Source organism: Bufo gargarizans, chromosome 2 (genome assembly GCF_014858855.1).
Source record: "Bufo gargarizans isolate SCDJY-AF-19 chromosome 2, ASM1485885v1, whole genome shotgun sequence".
NCBI classification, from domain to species: Eukaryota; Metazoa; Chordata; class Amphibia; order Anura; family Bufonidae; genus Bufo; species Bufo gargarizans.
In genome coordinates this window covers 283,929,974-283,949,438 of record NC_058081.1, presented here as the reverse complement: position 1 = coordinate 283,949,438, position 19,465 = coordinate 283,929,974, and the positions used below count along the sequence as shown (strand labels likewise).

The window sequence follows — 19,465 nt, the reverse complement described above, 5'->3', positions numbered from 1 at the left end:
TTTAAGTTCCCAGTCCAGCCCTGCATATTGTTATATTTCGATAAATGGAGTGATCATAGCATACATTTTAGGCATACAACACCAATATATTACTGTGATAAATACTGTGGTGCATGTGGACTCCCCTTTCTAAAGCCAGTCAGATACAATTAATTTAGTACATTATCTCCTTCATTTTTATGACAGAACAATTCCTGGAATTGGTCAGGAGGAGGAGTGCCCCTCAGCCACAGATTAAATAGCTAAAGGTTTATCCATTGAAGAAGCATACCTTTTCTTGTTACGGACAACCGCATTAAAATCATTATCTTTTTGCTCTATGAAAGAAGTACAGTCTTCAAGAAAAATACATCAATTTACTAACATTTTCACACAATGAAAAACATTTCTGATTCTTTAATGGAAAAGCAGGACCGCATTGAACATGAAGTAAGCAAGAACAACTGGACTAAAATAACTGTCTGGTCCAAGAGAGAAGAGCATTTGGCTTATGCTGAGATTTCTGTGCTCGGCATCATTTTCATTGCGGCCACAGCTGGAAATTTTATCCTGATTTTTACTTTGTGGAACAGAAGAAAGAAGCTGTCTCGCATGTATGTGTTTATGCTTCACTTAAGCTTGGCTGACCTAGTTGTGGCATTTTTTCAAGTTCTCCCTCAGCTGATTTGGGACATTACAGATGTTTTTATGGGACCTGATCCATTATGTCGGACTATTAAATATTTGCAACTGGTTGGAATGTTTGCTTCCACGTATATGATCGTTGTGATGACTTTGGACAGGTTTCAAGCAATATGCTACCCCATGGTGACATTTCAGAAAACACGAGCTCTGTGGAACTCTGCAATCTGCACAAGCTGGTCAATCTCTCTCATTTTTAGTGTTCCCCAGGCTTTTATTTTTTCCAAAACAGAGATTGCTCCTGGCATATATGAGTGTTGGGCTCAGTTCATGGAACCTTGGGGCTTAGTGGCGTATGTCACCTGGATTTCTATCACTATATTTTTTATTCCAGTTACTATTCTTAGTATATGCCAGATCAAAACCTGCTGGGAGATAAAAATGAATGCCTTTGTGGGGTTTCCAGTTCGTGATCCACAAATAGGAATATCCAGGGCAAGTAGTGTTAACTGCATATCCAAAGCCATGATTAAGAATGTGAGAATGACTGTAGTGACAGTTGTCTCTTATGTTACATGTTGGACACCATTCTTCATCGCTCAGATGTGGGCTGCATGGTCTACTGATATTCCAGATGGTAAGATATTATGGATTAATGATCTAGATAACAGAAATTATTGATACACTCATGCTCCAAATCATTTTCTTTCCATCTATATATAGCAGTTAGACTGTGCTGTGCTGTCTTTGGCAAAGGATGTTACGTTTCTCAATGTTAAGTGTATTGATTTTAAGATAAAGGTTCACCTATGGTGAGCCTTCATCAATATTTTGTGGAATTGAATATAGAGAAACCACCGAAAGGGGTATTCTCAGCATATCGGAGGGATCTGACCTCTTAGATCCTTATGCATGCTAAAAACAAAGACAATTATAGTGGGAACCACAGTATTTAACTAGCACAGATTAAGTCTCCATTGAACAGTATGTAATGGCATAACCTAGGTATATGTCACTCCCTGTAGTGAGAAAATGTCTTTAATATATATTATTATTCACTTGAATGGTTGCCCCACAAAGAATATTGTTTATAGTTAAATCTATCCCATAATTATAATTTTTGGGTATTTGCACTTATTAATATATGCTTATATCTCCTGATTTTCCAGGAATAATGTTAACATAGCAGTTAAAATAGCCTTTAAAGAGTTTAATGAATCTTAATTATTCCCTGCCCTGTAGCTTGTATGACCTAATAAAATAGTCATACTAATCTGCTCCCTGCAAGCAACTCCGTTCCTGCACCCTGGCTTGTTTACTCCGGGCGGGGGTATGAACATGGTCACCTGCACTGCTGTAGCCAATGACTGTCTGCAGCAGTGAGTTGCTGTTTGGGGACACAACATTGTTAAAGAAAGTAATTGGCTGCATCAGCACACATGATCCTGTCCATACCCCGCCCCGGCCAGAAGTAAACAAGCCTGGGACCGGAAGATGAACAGGAGCCAGGGCTCAGGATCAGAGGGGAGCAGGTATGTATTGGTCTTTCATTAGGTCATGCAAACTAATAGGCATAACAAAATAATGAAGATTACCAGAAAATCCCTTTAATCCTTACCTTGTCAGAGGAGATACCGATGGGACTAACTGCTTATATAATGCTTTGGCATACTCGGTATACCAAAACATTATTTTCTGTCAGTAATAAATTGATAATCTATGAGGACATGCCTTTAGCATATAGCTATGGGGGGCCTTTGTGAGGACCCTGGCTGCTACTGTAATCAATCCATGTTTGGACAGAAGGGGTGAAAAAGGTGCCCTCGCTCTTTGTCTAAGCACCTAAATACTACAGCCACTGCTAAACATTGACAAAAAGGCACTGTCTAGCACAGGCATGCTCAACCTGCGGCTCTCCAGCTGTTGCAAAACTACAACTCCCAGCATGCCCAAACAGCCTACAGCTATCAGCCTACAGCAGGGCATTGTGGGAGTTGTAGTTTTACAACAGCTGGAGGGCCGCAGGTTGAGCATGCCTGGTCTAGCAAGTCCATCTGAGCTCGCTTGGCTCTACAAGAGATTCCTGGTGTGGTGATCTGGCTGCTTTTGAAGCTGCAGCATCTTCTGTCCTTCTCAGAAGAGATGCTAAGCAAGTAATGAGTGAGACAGGGTTACTCTAATTGCACTTCCTCAGCATTTCCTCCAAGAATCAAAAAAGATGCTACAGCTTCTGGACACCAGGGATCCCTGCGCATACCGGAAAGAGCAAGACTGAGCATGTGTGTCCACCTCAGTATGTTCAATAGAAACAGCAGCTGGTAAGACCCCAGATGTTAACCTCTTGCCGCACACGTAACGCCGAAAGGCGTCCGGGCGGCGGCAGTCTCAGGCTCAGTGACGCCAATTGGCGTCATCTCGTGAGGGCCGAGACTTTGCGTGAACGCGCGCGTTCACAGCGGCGCGCAGCTGGGAAGTTGATCTACAGCCTGCAAGCGATGATCATTCGCTGGCAGGCTGTATATGCAATTTTTTTTTTAACATCGGAAAGGTATATTAGACGCTGTTTTGTTAACTAATATACCTGCTACTTGGTCCTCTTGTGGTCCCTTTTGCTTGGATCGACCACCAGAGGACACAGGCAGCTCTGTAAGTAGCATCAATCACCACACTACACTACACTTCCCCCCTGTCACTTATTAACCCCTGATCACCCCATATAGACTCCCTGATCATCCCCCTGTCATTGATCACCCCCCTGTAAGGCTCCATTCAGACGTCCGCATGTGTTTTGCGGATCCACGGATCCGTGGATCCACAAAACACGGACACCGACAATGTGGTTTCCGCATTTAGCGGATCCGCACATTTCCAGAACTATATAGAAAATGCCTTTTCTTGTCCGCAATTGCGGACAAGAATAGGACATGTTCTATATTTTTGCGGAACAGAAGTGCGGACCCGGAAGTGCAGATCCGCAATTCCGGATCTGAGCGGGACAAAGTCTGTCCCCATAGAAATGCGGACGTGTGAATGGGCCCTAATGGTTCCTTATCACCGCCAGTTAGTTAGTTACTTTTTGTCACAAGTTAGCGGAAATTGATTCTTTTTTTTTTTTTTTTCTTACAAAGTCTCATATTCCACTAACTTGTGCCAAAAAATAAAATCTTACATGAACTCACCATACCCCTCACGGAATCCAAATGCTTAAAAATGCCCTGTAAAATCCTAAAGGTACTCATTGGAATTTGGGCCCCTTTGCGCATCTTGGCTGCAAAAAAGTGTCACTCATGTGGTATCGCCGTACTCGGAAGAAGTAGGGCAATGTGTTTTGGGGTGTATTTTTACATATACCCATGCTGGGTGAGAGAAATATCTCTGTAAATGACGACTTTTAATTTTTTTTTATACAAAGTTGTCAATTTACAGAGATATTTCTCTCACCCAGCATGGGTATATGTAAAAATACACCCCAAAACACACTGCCCTACTTCTCCCGAGTACGGCGATACCACATGTGTGACACTTTTTTGCAGCCTAGGTGCGCAAAGGGGCCCAAATTCCAATGAGTACCTTTTAGGAGGGCATTTTTAGACATTTGGATTCCAGACTTCTTCTCACGCTTTAAGGCCCCTAAAATGCCAGGGCAGTATAAATACCCCACAAGTGACCCCATTTTGGAAAGAAGACACACCAAGGTATTCCGTGAGAGGCATGGCGAGTTCATGTAAAATTTTATTTTTTGTCACAAGTTAGTGGAATATGAGACTTTGTAAGAAAAAAATAAAATAAAAATCATTTTCCACTAACTTGTGCAAAAAAAATAAACTTCTATGAACTCGCCATGCCCCTCACGGAATACCTTGGGGTGTATTCTTTACAAAATGGGGTCACTTGTGGGGTATTTATACTGCCCTGGCATTTTAGGGGCCCTAATGGTGAGAAGTAGGCCTCTTTCACACAACTGTTTTTTTTTTTCGTTTTGTGGGCCGTTTTTGGCGTTCCGTATACGGAACCATTCATTTCAATGGTTCCGCAAAAAAACAGAATGTACTCCGTATGCATTCCATTTCCGTTTTTCCGTTCCGTTAAAAGATAGAACATGTCCTATTATTGCCCGCAAATCACGTTCCGTGGCTCCATTCAAGTCAATGGGTTCGCAAAAAAAACGGAACACATACGGAAATGCATCCGTATGTCTTCCGCATCCGTTCCGTTTTTTGCGGAGCCATCTATTAAAAATGTTATGCCCAGCCCAATTTTTTCTATGAAATTACTGTATACTGTATATGCCATACGAAAAAACGGAACGGAAACACAACGGAAACAAAAAATGGAACAACGGATCCGTTTAAAACGGACCGCAAAACACTGAAAAAGCCATACGGTCGTGTGAAAGAGGCTGTAGTTTGGTATCCAAATGCGTAAAAATGCCCTGTGAAATCCTAAAGATACTCATTGGAATTTGGGCCCCTTTGCGCTCCTAGGCTGCAAAAAAGTGTTACACATGTGGTATTGCCGTACTCAGAAGAAGTAGGGCAATGTGTTTTGGGGTGTATTTTTACATATAACCATGCTGGTTGAGAGAAATATCTCTGTAAATGACGACTTTTAATTTTTTTTATACAAAGTTGTCAATTTACAGAGATATTTCTCTCACCCAGCATGGGTATATGTAAAAATACACCCCAAAACACACTGCCCTACTTCTTCTGAGTACGGCGATACCACATGTGTGACACTTTTTTGCAGCCTAGGTGCGCAAAGGGGCCGAAAGTCTAACGAGTACCTTTAGGTTTTACATGGTTGCTCACAATTTAGCCCCGCACAAAATGCCAGAACAGTAAACACACCCCACAAATGACCCAATTTCGGAAAGTAGACACCCCAAGGTATTCAATGAGGGGCATAGTGAGTCCGTGGGAGATTTTTTTTATTTATTTTTTGCCAGAAGTTAGCAGAAATGGAAACTTTATTATTATTTTTTTTCCTCAGAAAGTGTAATTTTCCGCTAACTTGTGAAAAAAAATTAAATCATACATAAACTCACCATGCCCCTCCGTGAATACTTTGGGGTGTCTTCTTTCTAAAATGGGGTCATTTGGGGGGTATTTATACTATCCTGGCATTCTAGCACCTCAAGAAACATGACAGGTGCTCAGAAATTCAGTACTGCTTCAAAATGCGGAAATTCACATTTTTGTACCATAGTTTGTAAACGCTATAACTTTTGCGCAAAGCAATAAATATACACTTATTGGATTTTTTTTATCAAAGACATGTAGAACAATAAATTTAGACACAAACTTGTATAGAAATGTAATTATATTTGAACAATTTTACCTGAAAAAGTTAAAAAATACACTTTTTTTTTGAAAATTGCAGTCTTTTTTGATTAATATCAGAAAAACGAAAAATCTCAGCAGCAATCAAACACCACCAAAATAAATCTGTATTTGTGAGAAGAAAAGGAGGTAAAATTCATTTGGGTGCCAAGTTGCATGACCGAGCAATAAACGGTTAAAGTTGTGAAGTGCTGATTTGTAAAAAAAGGGCCTGGTCACTAGGGGGGGTATAAACCTGTGGTCCTTAAGTGGTTAATCAGATCCCAGATCAGATCCCCAATGTGAATGATCCCTAAAAAGACCTCAGATGAGACCCTCAATGTTTCTAAGACCCACATTCAGACCTTAGAACAGACCCCGATGCTAATGAGACCCTTGGGTTAAGCAGACCTCAGAGCAGACAAAAACAAAAAATATCAACTTACCTCTCCTGTGATCTAGTGCTCCTCCTGCCACACTGTGATCCTCTTGTACTAGTGGAAGTGCTCATTAGTATTCACCCCATAAGAGGCACTTACATTTTCTTCCCACTTTGGGGGAGTGGGTCTTATAGGGCGAAAAAAATGGTACTTAAATACATATAATAATAATAATAATAATAATGTAATTATTGGTGAAATATACCTTTAATACCCTGCTGTAATTTATTACTGTTTTATTTTCAGGCCCTGTATTCACAATTGTAATGCTTCTGGGAAACCTGAACAGCTGCGTCAACCCCTGGATATATATGTATTTCTGTGGTCACATTTCACATGGCATTAAAGAGTTAACACGTATCTCCAAATATAGCTCAAATCAACCGGCATTTCCAGTCTCAGGAAGCATCATCAACTGCAGACTTAGATTTTGTGAAGAGCCAGTTACCTATGTATAAGGAGTGCTTCACTCATATATAAGAAATGTATGTTCAGCCGGATGTCTTACGTACCTCTGCTATTAGGAGTTACAGTCATTACTCTAATACTAAGTGTGGTATGAATAGAAAGTCATTATACAGGTCACCTCCTAATGTTACATGTGCAGAGCCATGCAATCACACATTCCTACTGGCTTTCACACCTACTCATCTATTTCTATTTCACTCTGCTATATGCAGATATATAGAAATAGATTATAGGTGTACCTATCTATATATCTGTTTGCACTATTATGGTCTGCATGGATTTTAGAATTTTGAAGATCCAAAGACAGCAGCAGTCCATGCAGTAGGAATCTTCAGATGAAGGTAAACCTATATGATAATGCTAGAACATTGAAAACTTAAAGGGGTTCTCTCACTTTAGCAAACGGAATTTATCATGTCGAGGAAGTTAATACAAGGCACTTACTAATGTCCTGTAATTGTCCATATTGCCTCCTTTGCTGGCTGGATTCATTTTTCCATCACATTATACACTGCTCGTTTCCATGGTTATGACCGCGCTGTAATCCTGTAGTGGTGGCCGTGCTTGCACAATATAGTAAAAGTACGCTTTTTTCCTGTAGTGTGCGAACACGGCCACAGCTGCTGGATTACAGGGTGGCCGTAACCATGGAAACAATAAGGCCTCTTTCACACGGGCGTTGCAGGAAAATGTGCGGGTGCGTTGCGGGAACACACAAGATTTTTCCGCGCGAGTGCAAAACATTGTAATGCGTTTTGCACTTGCGTGAGAAAAATCGTGCATGTTTGGTACCCAAACCCGAACGTCTTCACAGAAGTTCGGGCTTGGGATCGGTGTTCTGTAGATTGTATTATTTTCCCTTATAACATGGTTATAAGAGAAAATAATAGCATTCTGAATACAGAATGCATAGTAAAATAGCACTGGAGGGGTTAAAAAATAATAATAATAATTTAACTCACCTTAATCCACTTGATCGCGCAGCCGGCATCGCCTTCTGTCTTCATCTTAGCTGTGTGCACTAACAGGACCTGTGGTGACGTCACTCCGGTCATCACATGAACCATCACATGATCTTTTACCATGGTGACGGACCATGTGATGACCGGAGTGACATCACCACAGGTCCTGTTACTGCACACAGCTAAGATGAAGACAGAAGAGAAGCCGGGCTGCGCGATCAAGTGGACTAAGGTGAGTTAAATTATTATTATTTTTTTAACCCCTCCATCCCTTTTTTACTATGCATTCTGTATTCAGAATGCTATTATTTTCCCTTATAACCATTTTATAAGGGAAAATAATAATGATCGAGTCTCCATACTGATCGTCTCTTAGCAACCGTGTGTGAGAATCGCACAGCATCCGCACTTGCTTGCGATTTTCACGCAACCCCATTAATTTCTATGGGGCCTGCGTTACGTGAAAACGCAGAATATAGAGCATGCTGCGATTTTTATGCAATGAACAAGTGATGCGTGAAAATCACCGCTCATGTGAACAGCTCCATAGAAATGAATGGGTCGGTATTCAGTGCGGGTGCAATGTGTTCAACTCACGCATCGCATCCGCGCGGAATACTCGCCCGTGTGAAAGGGGCCTAAGTGTATTATCTGAAGGAAAAATGAATCAAGCCAGCAAAGGAGGCAATATGGACAATCACAGTACATTAGTAGGTGCCCTATATTAACGTAGTCTACATGATAAATGGGATTTGCTGAAGTGAGAAAACCCCTTTAACTTTTAGGGTGTGACCACGCAGCATGGTCATGCTTTTATGGTGTGTTTTGCCTGTTATTTGAACTCTTGGGAATTTTTGTGGTTCTTTATCATTCTAGTTAACTTCAAATAATGATACATGTGGTTAGGCCGGGGGGTTACATTGACTGCAGATACTGTTCAATAGGTGCATCACAACTTGGAAGGTGTTGCATGTTAGTCAGTAGAAAATTACAAAATGCCCTACAAGCACTGCAATTTTTGTATTTTTTTTCTTCATAAAATTGCAGCATGCTCTTAATGTGGTGTGTTTTTTTTATTTTTTTTTGCATGAATTGTACAGAGTTGTCGCTTTTTTTTAGGTTTGTAAAAAAAAAAAAAAAAAGATTAAAGTAGTGTGGCAGCACCCCAAGCCTAATTTCACACATGTGAGTTTACCATCCATTCATCTAGATGCTAGACTCATTCATTTCAATGAGTCTGTGCACACGAGCTTTGTTTATCACTGATCATCTGTGTTCAGGAAAAATCTTAGCGCGTTGTGGCCCTGATCCCTTAGAAATTAATGGGGCTGCATGAAAAACGGAAGGTATCCAGATGCAATGCGTTATTCACTGATGGTTTCTAGGAGATGCTTAGTGTTATTCTTCCGCTTTTACTTCTTGTGCGTGCAAGATGAAAAAGAAAATGGAAACACTGCATGCAATCACAGATAACTGATTGAACTTACATGAAAAACCATCAGGTTGTTACCGAGCAGACCCTGACAAATTCTGTATCATATAGTAGAGGCCTAAGGGCACATGCACACAAGCGAGTTTAATGCGCTGAAACTGACCAATTGTCAATTGGTTTATGCACATGAACAGTTTTCTCATACAAGAAGAACCCCATAAATTGAATGGCTCTGCGTGAAAAATCTAACCAAATTCAAGTCAATCGGACACATTTGCTAAGACCGGCTTTTTAAGGCCCCCTGCAGACGAGCGTGTCCGAATAAGGCCTGGATGCATTGCGTCTGCGATCAGGGAAAATCGTGTGAGTAGGTACGCAATTGCAGTCAGTTTTGACTGCGATTGCGTTCTGATGTTCAGTTTTTATCATGCGGGTGCAATGCGTTTTGCACGCGTGTGATAAAAAAAAGACTGTGGTACCCAGACTTCTTCACTGAAGTTCGGGTTTGGGTTAGGTGCTCTGTATATTTTATTATTTTCCCTTATAACATGGGTATAAGGGAAAATAATAGCATTCTGAATACAGAATGCTTACTAAAATGGGGCTTTAGGGGTTACAAAAAATAATAATAATAATAATTACCTCATCCACTTGTTCGCGCAGTCGGCATCATCTTCTTTCTTCTTCTTTCAGGACCCGCAAAAGGACCTTTGATGACGTCAGCGCAGGTCCTGCTGAATGAAGATAGAAATCAAAGGTCCTTTTGCAGGTCCTGAAAGAAGATTATGCCGGCTACGCGAACAAGTGCATTGGATGAGGTAATTATTTTTTAACCCCTAAAGCCACATTTCAGTAAGCATTCTGTATTAAGAATGATATTATTTTCAAATAATACAGTAAATAGATTTTATTATCAATTTACTATCATCATCTCCTAGCAACCATGCATGAAAATCACACCGCATCCGCACTTGCTTGCGATTTTCACGCAGACCCCTTCATTCCTATGGGGCCTGCGTTGTGTTAAAAACGCAGTATATAAAACATGCTGCGATTTTCACGCAATGCACAAGTGATGCGTGAAAACCACCGCTCATCTGTACAGCCCCATTGAAGTGAATGGGTCCGGATTCAGTGCGGGTGCAATGCTTTCACCTCACGCATTGCACCCGCGCGGAAATCTCGCCCGTGTGAACGGGGCCTTACACAGCATCATAGATCACTATGGTATAGTAAGCTCAGGTCAGTTGAGCTGAAGTCAGTCCAGGAAATGCATCCATCACACAGACCGAACATACTTGTCTGAAACTGGCCTGAGGCTGTATCCACTCACAAAGTGTTGCAACGTGCATTTTGGAATGTTTTTTATTTGCACCCAGATTTACTTTACTTTAAAGTCTATGGGGGGAATTTATCATTCCCTCTATTTCTATTTTCTGGTGGAAAAAAGTTGCACACCCACTTTTTTAGACCTGGCGTGAGCAGAGGAAAAAAAAAAAGGACCTACCTAATATAGGCATATTTCTGTTTCATAAATGACCCCCACGGACTGCTGGAGGGTGCATCTAATTTATAATAAGGGGTATGCAGGTCTATAATAAAGTCCTCCCATATAACAAACTGAAAAATGAAATGCACTACATATTTGTGGATCACTGATGGTTTTTTAAAATGCAGAATACTCTAGGTATAGAATATTTCTTGTGTGTTTTTAGGCTTCTCTATAGAACTTGCAAAACACCAGAGTTCGCGGTTTTTCAGGATAAGTCACCAATAAGGGCCCTTGCACACAACCGTATGCCCTCCGAGATATACGGTCCGTGAGCGGGCCTTATGTCCCGGAGCGGCATTGATTGTGCGCACAGCACGTCGGGCCGCCCGCGGGACTATTGTCCCGCACTCATAAGATCGTATGAGTGAGGGACAATAGCACCGTGGGCGGCCCGATGTGCACAACATCATTGTAATCTGCGATGCCGTGTGCTCCTGTGCGCACGATCAATGCCGCTCCGGGACATAAGGCCCGCTCTTGGACCGTATATTTAGGAGGGCATACGGTCGTGTGCAAGGGCCCTAACAGACCAACAGGGACCCAACTCCTGACACCATCACAATCAGCTGTTTCTACTAGTTGCAATTCTGGAACGATTAGGTAATGTTCACATAACGGGTATCCCACCGCAGAAACTGTTGCGGCTTCTGCCATCCGGTTTTCATTTTGAATCAGACGGTCCAGCTCTTGATTTACCACCCTTGAATGGAGCTAAACCACGAGCAGGCTTCTAGAGGTGTCTGTGCCCAAAACAGATGTGTACATGTTTGGCATGGTCTGGAAAAATGCACAGGTAATATCGTCGGCCGCATGAACTGCAGCGCAGCCTCCCATTAAAAACAATGGTGTGTGAATATATCCTCAGGGTGTCTACACATGTAGAAATGTATGACTGAAAATCAGTTCCATTCCCCTGAATGATGAGGGTTACACTGTTGTGTAGAAATCAGTTCTAAAAGTTAGGAACCAGCAATAGGCTGTGTGTAAGCAAAGCTCTATAGATCCCTGAAGGCTGTATTACACAGGCGATTGTGAGGAAGGAATTGATCTGTTGCCTGCAAACGCATATTTTTTAACGTCAAAAGGTTTGGATTGCCCAATCATTGAGCACTGCAAGATCATTGCTAACAAGTGTTCATGCGAACGGTCATTAGTGATTATCTGCCCAAAATTGGGCAGTGTTATACAGGCTTTATGGAGGTTTTCCAGACTTTGTGCTGCGCCCCCTGCTGGCAGAAAGCTACGTGCACTGGTTTTATTGTCTCCTATATACCGCTCCCTGCCTGGGCCTTAGGGCTCTTTCACACCTGCGTTATTGTCTTCCGGCATAGAGTTCCGTCGTCGGGGCTCTATGCCGGAAGAATCCTGATCAGTTTTATCCTAATGCATTCTGAATGAAGTGAAATCCGTTCAGGATGCATCAGGATGTCTTCAGTTCCGGATCCGGAATTAATGCCCATTGAAAGGCATTGATCCGGATCCGGCCTTAAGCTAAACGTCGTTTCGGCGCATTGCCGGATCCGACGTTTAGCTTTTTTAGAGTGGTTACCATGGCTGCCGGGACGCTAAAGTCCTGGCAGCCATGGTAAAGTGTAGCGGGGGAGCAGCATACTTACCGTCCGTGCGGCTCCCGGGGGGCTCCTGAGTGACGTCAGGGCGCCCCAAGCGCATGGATCACGTGATCGCATGGCACGTCATCCATGCGCATGGGGCGCTCTGACGTCACTCTGGAGCGCCCCGGGAGCCGCGCGGACTGTAAGTATACCGCTCCCCGCTCCTACTATGGCAACCAGGACTTTAATAGCGTCCTGGGTGCCATAGTAACACTGAAAGCATTTTGAAGACGGATCCGTCTTCAAATGCTTTCAGTACACTTGCGTGTAATTCCTGCAAGTGGAGTACACGCCGGATCCGGACAACGCAAGTGTGAAAGAGGTCTAAGGCCTCATGCACACAAACTTATTTTCTTTCCCTGGCCGTTCCTTTTTTTTTTTTTTTTTTTGCGGACCGTATACGGAACTATTTCAATGGGTCCGCAAAAAAGGCCTCATGCACATGACCGTTGTGTGCATCCGTGTCCGTTGTTCCGTTTTCCGTGATTTTCTGCGGACCCATTGACTTTCAATGGGTCCGTTGAAAACTCGGAAAATGCACCGTTTGTCATCCGCGTCCGTGTGTTTCCTGTCCGTCAAAAAAATATGACCTGTCTAGGGCTGCAGTAAACGAATATTTTTGTAATCGAGTATTCTATCGATTATATTTCTCGATTCATCGAGTAATCTAATAAGAAAAAGCTACTTAAAATAACGTACGTAATTAGGTATGTATAAAGTTATTGGTTTGAAGGGGTTAATAACTTTATACATGCCTAATGCCAAGGTGCTTCCATTAACCCCTCCAAACCAATAACTTTATACATGCCCATTGGGTTTGGAGGGGTTAATGGAAGCACCTTGGCATTAGGCATGTATAAAGTTATTGGTCTGAAGAGGTTAATGAAAGCACCTTGGAGGTGCCTTCATTAACCCCTCTCTAAACCAATAACTTTATACATGCCAAGGTGGTGCTTGCAGCCTCCATTAACCACTCTCTCTCCATCTGCCTCCCCCCAGCCTCTGATCTGCTTGCCCCCGCCTCTGATCAGGCTCCCCCCCCCCCCAGCCTCTGATCTGGCTCCCCCCCCCCCCAGCCTCTGATCTGGCTTCCCCCCCCCCCCAGCCTCTGATCTGCCTCTGATCTGCCTCCCCCCAGCCTCTGATCTCCCTCCCTCCAGCTTCTGATCTGCCTCCCTCCAGCTTCTGATCTGCCTCCCCCCCCAGCTTCTGATCTGCCTCCCCCCCAGCCTCTGATCTCCCTCCCCCCAGCCTCTGATCTGCCTCCCCCCCAGCCTCTGATCTGCCTCCCCCCCAGCCTCTGATCTGCCTCCCCCCCAGCCTCTGATCTGCCTCCCCCCCCAGCCTCTGATCTGCCTCCCCCCCCCAGCCTCTGATCTGCCTCCCCCCCCAGCCTCTGATCTGCCTCCCCCCCCAGCCTCTGATCTGCCTCCCCCCCCAGCCTCTGATCTGCCTCCCCCCCCAGCCTCTGATCTGCCTCCCCCCCCAGCCTCTGATCTGCCTCCCCCCCCAGCCTCTGATCTGCCTCCCCCCCCAGCCTCTGATCTGCCTCCCCCCCCAGCCTCTGATCTGCCTCCCCCCCCAGCCTCTGATCTGCCTCCCCCCCCAGCCTCTGATCTGCCTCCCCCCCCCAGCCTCTGATCTGCCTCCCCCCCCCAGCCTCTGATCTGCCTCCCCCCCCCAGCCTCTGATCTGCCTCCCCCCCCCAGCCTCTGATCTGCCTCCCCCCCCAGCCTCTGATCTGCCTTCCCCCCCCCCCCCGCCTCTGATCTGCCTTCCCCCCCCCCCCCCGCCTCTGATCTGCCTCCCCCCCCCGCCTCTGATCTGCCTCCCCCCCCCCGCCTCTGATCTGCCTGCCCCCTCTGGTAATGCAACCCCGCCTCCCTCCCTCCCCAGTATTAATCATTGGTGGCAGTGGCCACAGGGTCCCCCCCCCCCATCATTGGTGGCAGTGTCAGTTCCGATCGGAGCCCCAGCAGTGTAATGCTGGGGCTCTGATCGGTTACCATGGGAGCCAGGACGCTGCTTAAGCCCTGGCTGCCATGGTATGTTAGTAGTGAGCAGAGAGCAGCGCATTATACTCACGTGCGCTGTGGCCGCCGGTCGCTCCTTCTTCTGTCTGTGCGGCGGATTGCTAATGCTTACAGCATTAGCAATGCGCCGCACAGACCTATGAGAAGGAGCGACCGCCGGCCACAGCGCACGTGAGTATAATGCGCTGCTCTCTGCTCGCTAACATACCATGGCAGCCAGGACTTAAGCAGCGTCCTGGCTCCCATGGTAACCGATCGGAGCCCCAGCATTACACTGCTGGGGCTCCGATCGGAACTGACACTGCCACCAATGATGGGGGGGAGGAGGGGGACCCTGTGGGATATGGCTGGCACATTCATTGGTGGCGCAGTGGCCACAGTCCCTCCCCTCCCCTCCTCCTCCGTCCCTCCCCTCCTCCTCCTACTTGGTCTTCAGCGGCAGCCGCGCACAGTGGGGAGGGAGAGACTCCCTCCTCCTCCCTCAGCTGTGCCGGCCGCTCAGTCCTGCCTCTCTGGCTCCGGAGGACACGGAAGCGGTGAGTGAGACGCTTAATTTCACTCCCGCTCCGTGATCACGTGATCTGAACGATTCCTCGATGCAGGGAAACTGCATCGATGAATTTTTAGACTCGATTTAATCGAGTTATTCGAATAATCGTTTCAGCCCTAGACCTGTCCTATTTTTTTGACGGACAACGGTTCGCGGACCCATTCAAGTCAATGGGTCTGTGAAAAAACACGGAGGCACACAAGATTGTCATCTGCGTCCGTGTCCGTTTTTTTTCCTATCATTTTCAAGGCAAACTTGACAGATTTTTTTTTCACTTTTCTGGTCTGGTGATCCTCCAAAAATCAAGGAAGACACACGGAAGAGAAAACAGACACAGATCACAGAACAACCGAACCCCGTTTTGCGGGCCGTGAAAAAATACTGTCGTGTGCATGAGGCCTTACTCTGTGTGCATTCCGTTTCCGTATTTCCATTCCGCAAAATAATAGAACAAGTCCTATTATTGTCCGTATTACGGACAAGGATAGGACTGTTCTATCAGGGGCCAGCTGGTCCATTCTGCAAAATACAGAATGAGCACGGACGTCATCCGTATTTTTTGCGGACCGCAAAATACATACAGTCGCGTGCAAGAGGCCTTCACACAAAGAGGGTTGCCATTCGACGCCTGTCACTGGGTGTTTTCTGTGAACACCTTTCTGTGTAGCCTGATGCTTGATGTCAATGACAGGACTCAGCTCCGTATGTTCCTCACTGGTTGGAGGCTCCCAGCCATCGAATGCATGAATGTCAGGGACCAAAAGGTGAATTTTCTAGTAACCATGACTACGGTTATGTCCAGTCTTCCCTAATTTATAATGAAAATGTCTCAACGGTCTATGCAACACCTGCAGTAGACAATTGGGGGAGGTTTATTAGAACTGGTGCAAACGAAAACTGCTTGTAGCAACCAATCAGACTTTACACCTTTCATTTTTCAAAGATCCTTTGGAAAATGAAAGTAACAATCTGATTGGTTGCCACGGACAACTAAGATAGTTTTCCTTTGCAACAACTTTGATAACTCTCCCCCAATGACTTTCAAGAAGACACTGGTGCTTATAGCGGTCTCTGATCTTACAAAAACCCTTTTCCTTAAAATAAGCCAATATTCATGACTTTGGCTTCTCTTATTTTCCAACTTTGCTTTTGTTGCAGATTTTGACTTGTATTACATTACTCTGGTATGAACATGTCTTTTTCTACTAGTATCTTGGTAACATGGCTTTTTTATTTTTTTATTTTTTTTACTTCATTTGGATCTCGCACATAAGAAGCGGGTAGTATGAGTCACAAACAGTAAATATATTTTTCTTACATAAGCACAATGAATAGTAATGTAGAGACTGCAGAATACACATCACTATGTGAGAATGGCTAAACAAATTGGGAACGGCAAATGTTGTGTAAGCAACGTAACCATCATTGGAGCGCCATCTGGTGTGGGTGACATGAAAGTACAGCTAAACCACATCAGTAATTATCAGCATGTAATTAGGTCATTCCAAACCCGCTGACTGTTGTGTAATACTGGGTGGTAACATGGTTTGTAAAAGCCTAAAATAAAGACTGAAGGATTTTTACCTGCGGTTTTGGATGCTGGAATATTGTTGTTTCACATCAGTAATATGATCTGCCCACAATAATTAACTACCTATTATATCAGATGGAATATTCAAAATTATTTTCTACAATTAAAGAGGTTTTTTGGTAATAACTTTTTATCTAATGCTCACAATCTGCCTCCATAAAACAGAAGACTCATACTTACCTGCTGCCCGCGCAATAGTCACCACTGATTGGCTGCAGCACTCACATGATTTATTTATATTTTTTAAATACCATTTCCCGAACCTACAACAATATCTTAAAATCACTGAGATCCCCTTATTCCAGCCTGCAGCTTTTATAACCTATCCACTAAATAGATGATAAATGATAGCTAGCCCTACCTCTGGGACCCAATCTCTTGCCAGAATAAGGGACCTCGGACTTCACAAAAGGAAACTAGAGGCTGGTGATCGGTGGGTAGGTGATGAATGCTTTAGGCTGAAAGGGGTTGGCCACTTTTTGGGTACTGCTAACTAATGTGTTTGTAAGATGATTATATGACACTTATTAATATAGACTTCAAATACTGTGATATTTCCTACACCTCATAAGAAATCTTGTCCATAAAATGGCTGCTGATGGAGGGTCATGTGACCAGCAAATCACCTTCATCACTGCACCTATCATCTGTACTTGCACTGTTGGGAGTTTAGTGCAGGGCAGTGTGTTAGAATGGAGCAGACTGTGATGTGTCTGGTCACGTGACCCATCATCAGCGGCCATCTTATGGGCAGGACCTCTATGCGGACAGCACAGAAGATTTGCCTAACGGGGCATGGCTTATGAAATATAGAGAACGGCACAGAATATCTATAAAGATTATATTAGTAAGTGCCATATAGTCATATTACCTACACATTGGTCACAAGTAGCCAGTAAGTGGCCAACTCCTTAAAATACCTCTTATAGCAGTTAGTAATAAGAGGTATTCTGGTTACAATAAGTGTAAGGTGCTGTGGAATGTTACAAAATAATAATAATATCCACTGGACAGGAAATAAATAAATGATCGGTGGGTATCCGACTGCTGGGACCCCACTAATTGGGGGTCTCTTCCCCTATCTTGACAAGGCAGATGCTCAAGCATGGGTCCTGCTGGAAACTGCTCTGTACTCCAGTGGATAGGAGATAACTTGTAGAAACCAGAACATCCCTTTAAGAGGTAGCATTTTTCCCCTGTTGGAAGCTTTGCTAATTTGAGAATTGGTTCACAATTTGCATGACTTTAGGATGCATTGGATAACTTAAATTATCAGGTGAGAAATTTAGGCCGCGTGCACATGGTAGAGCGGCTGCGGCACATACCGTATGTACAGTAGCTGCAGTGCATTCTGAGGTAAAATGCACAGGTTTTTATAAAGGCAAATTGTCTCCTCTCCGCTGTGAGGGCAGCACTTTAATTGCACCTGACATCCGCCCATGTGGTCATTGTCACGTGTGTGCGTGTAGTTACCTGTGTATATTTATCATGACTTCACACAGGGTTTGGAGCTGGTTGGTTGGTAGCTTCCAGCGCAAGGGTCTGCCATACCAGTCTTTGTGACATAGGAGAAATACATTGCAACTCAGAAGAATATCTATAGTAGTGAACCTGTTCTCCAAAGTCCCTTCCATCTCAGTACAGTATCAGCACTGCTGTAGAGGACCATAGTGGGAACCAGTACAATCTGGGGTATACATCAGGATCACCCTACATCCGTTCTGTCCTATATGGATGCTGTGCACCCGGCTAGAAAAGAACCATACTGCACTTCAGATACCAGAAACCATAAAATGTTATATCCTCTGCTATAACAGATAGTATCTGGTGAGCCACATTCAACCGAAACATGGAGGAGAGGCATTAAAGAGGTATTCCAGTTATAACAAGTTCCTCAGGATAGGGGATAACTATCGGATCAGTGGGAGTCCTACTGCTGGGAACCCAACAGTTCACGAGAATGGAGGTCCCGTACAGCCCCTTGAAATGGACACTGCTGCTTCATCAATTTCAATGGGCATGCTACCTCTGGCGCTCCCATACAAATCAATGGAGCGGCGGCCCCCTTTTCCGACCAGCCACTCCCATTTCTCGTGATTAGTGGGGGTCCCAGCGATAGGACCCACCGATCTGATAGTTATTCCCTATCCTGTGAATAGAGGATAACTTGTCATAACTGGAATACCCCTTTAAATGGGGAGAAACAAGAAATCCTTTTTTCCCCATTTACTGTACATTTCAATGTCAAATCTGACACTAGTGTTATAGCATCCAAATTGGCACTTGGACATGTCTGAAAGGACTCATGCACACACAAAAAAAAAAAAAAAAAGAAGGACATCACACAGATGTCATCCATGTGTCCGTTCAGTAACTTCTAGATCATGTCCTATTCTTGTCCATATTGCAGACAAGAATAGTAATTTCCAGTAATGGCAGAGGGAAAAGTGTGAATTGCACATGGAATAATGTCAATTGCCTATGAATCTGTGTATGCAGTAAGTCAGGAGTTCCATGGACTCTCGGGACTGAGAGCAATGATGTCACAGTGGAGAACTAGCGGGTAGGGGGGGAGCAGCATGTGTTTACCAGATAGAAGACATTCTGTTTTCCAAGCCTGAGGTCCCCCGAGATGTGGCCGAGTGTCAGAATCTGAGGCAACGATTGCATAGGACACTTACTATTCACCAGCTGCTATATTTTTTTTGCTGTATTCTGCATAGTGATCTGTATAGCATGGGTACACCACCAAGTGACAGGTACAAATACCCACGAATGTATACACCTAGAATGGAGAGCAGTCATTTATATATATGTTTAGAATGATTCCGTGTTCATATTCTCCACCTGTATTTTGGCATATAAAATGCTTTTTTTTTAAA

General features: G+C 44.2%; 1 protein-coding gene across 1 annotated transcript; it reads left to right on the top strand.

Annotated features, from left to right (window-relative positions):
• The first annotated feature begins 375 nt into the window (after nt 1–375).
• Nucleotides 376–6,840, top strand: LOC122925841 (isotocin receptor-like). The gene is made up of 2 exons (XM_044277195.1): nt 376–1,258; nt 6,629–6,840. Exons 1-2 carry the CDS (start codon nt 376–378, stop codon nt 6,838–6,840), a joined length of 1,095 nt encoding a protein of 364 aa, XP_044133130.1.
• Nucleotides 6,841–19,465: the final 12,625 nt, after the last annotated feature.

Excerpts from the sequence above, each read along its gene's own strand:
- LOC122925841 (XM_044277195.1), top strand. The coding sequence starts at position 376 with ATGAAAAACATTTCTGATTCTTTAATGGAAAAGCAGGACCGCATTGAA. Across the intron at positions 1,259-6,628 it reads GTCTACTGATATTCCAGATG|GCCCTGTATTCACAATTGTA; the intron begins GTAAGATATTAT and ends TTTTATTTTCAG.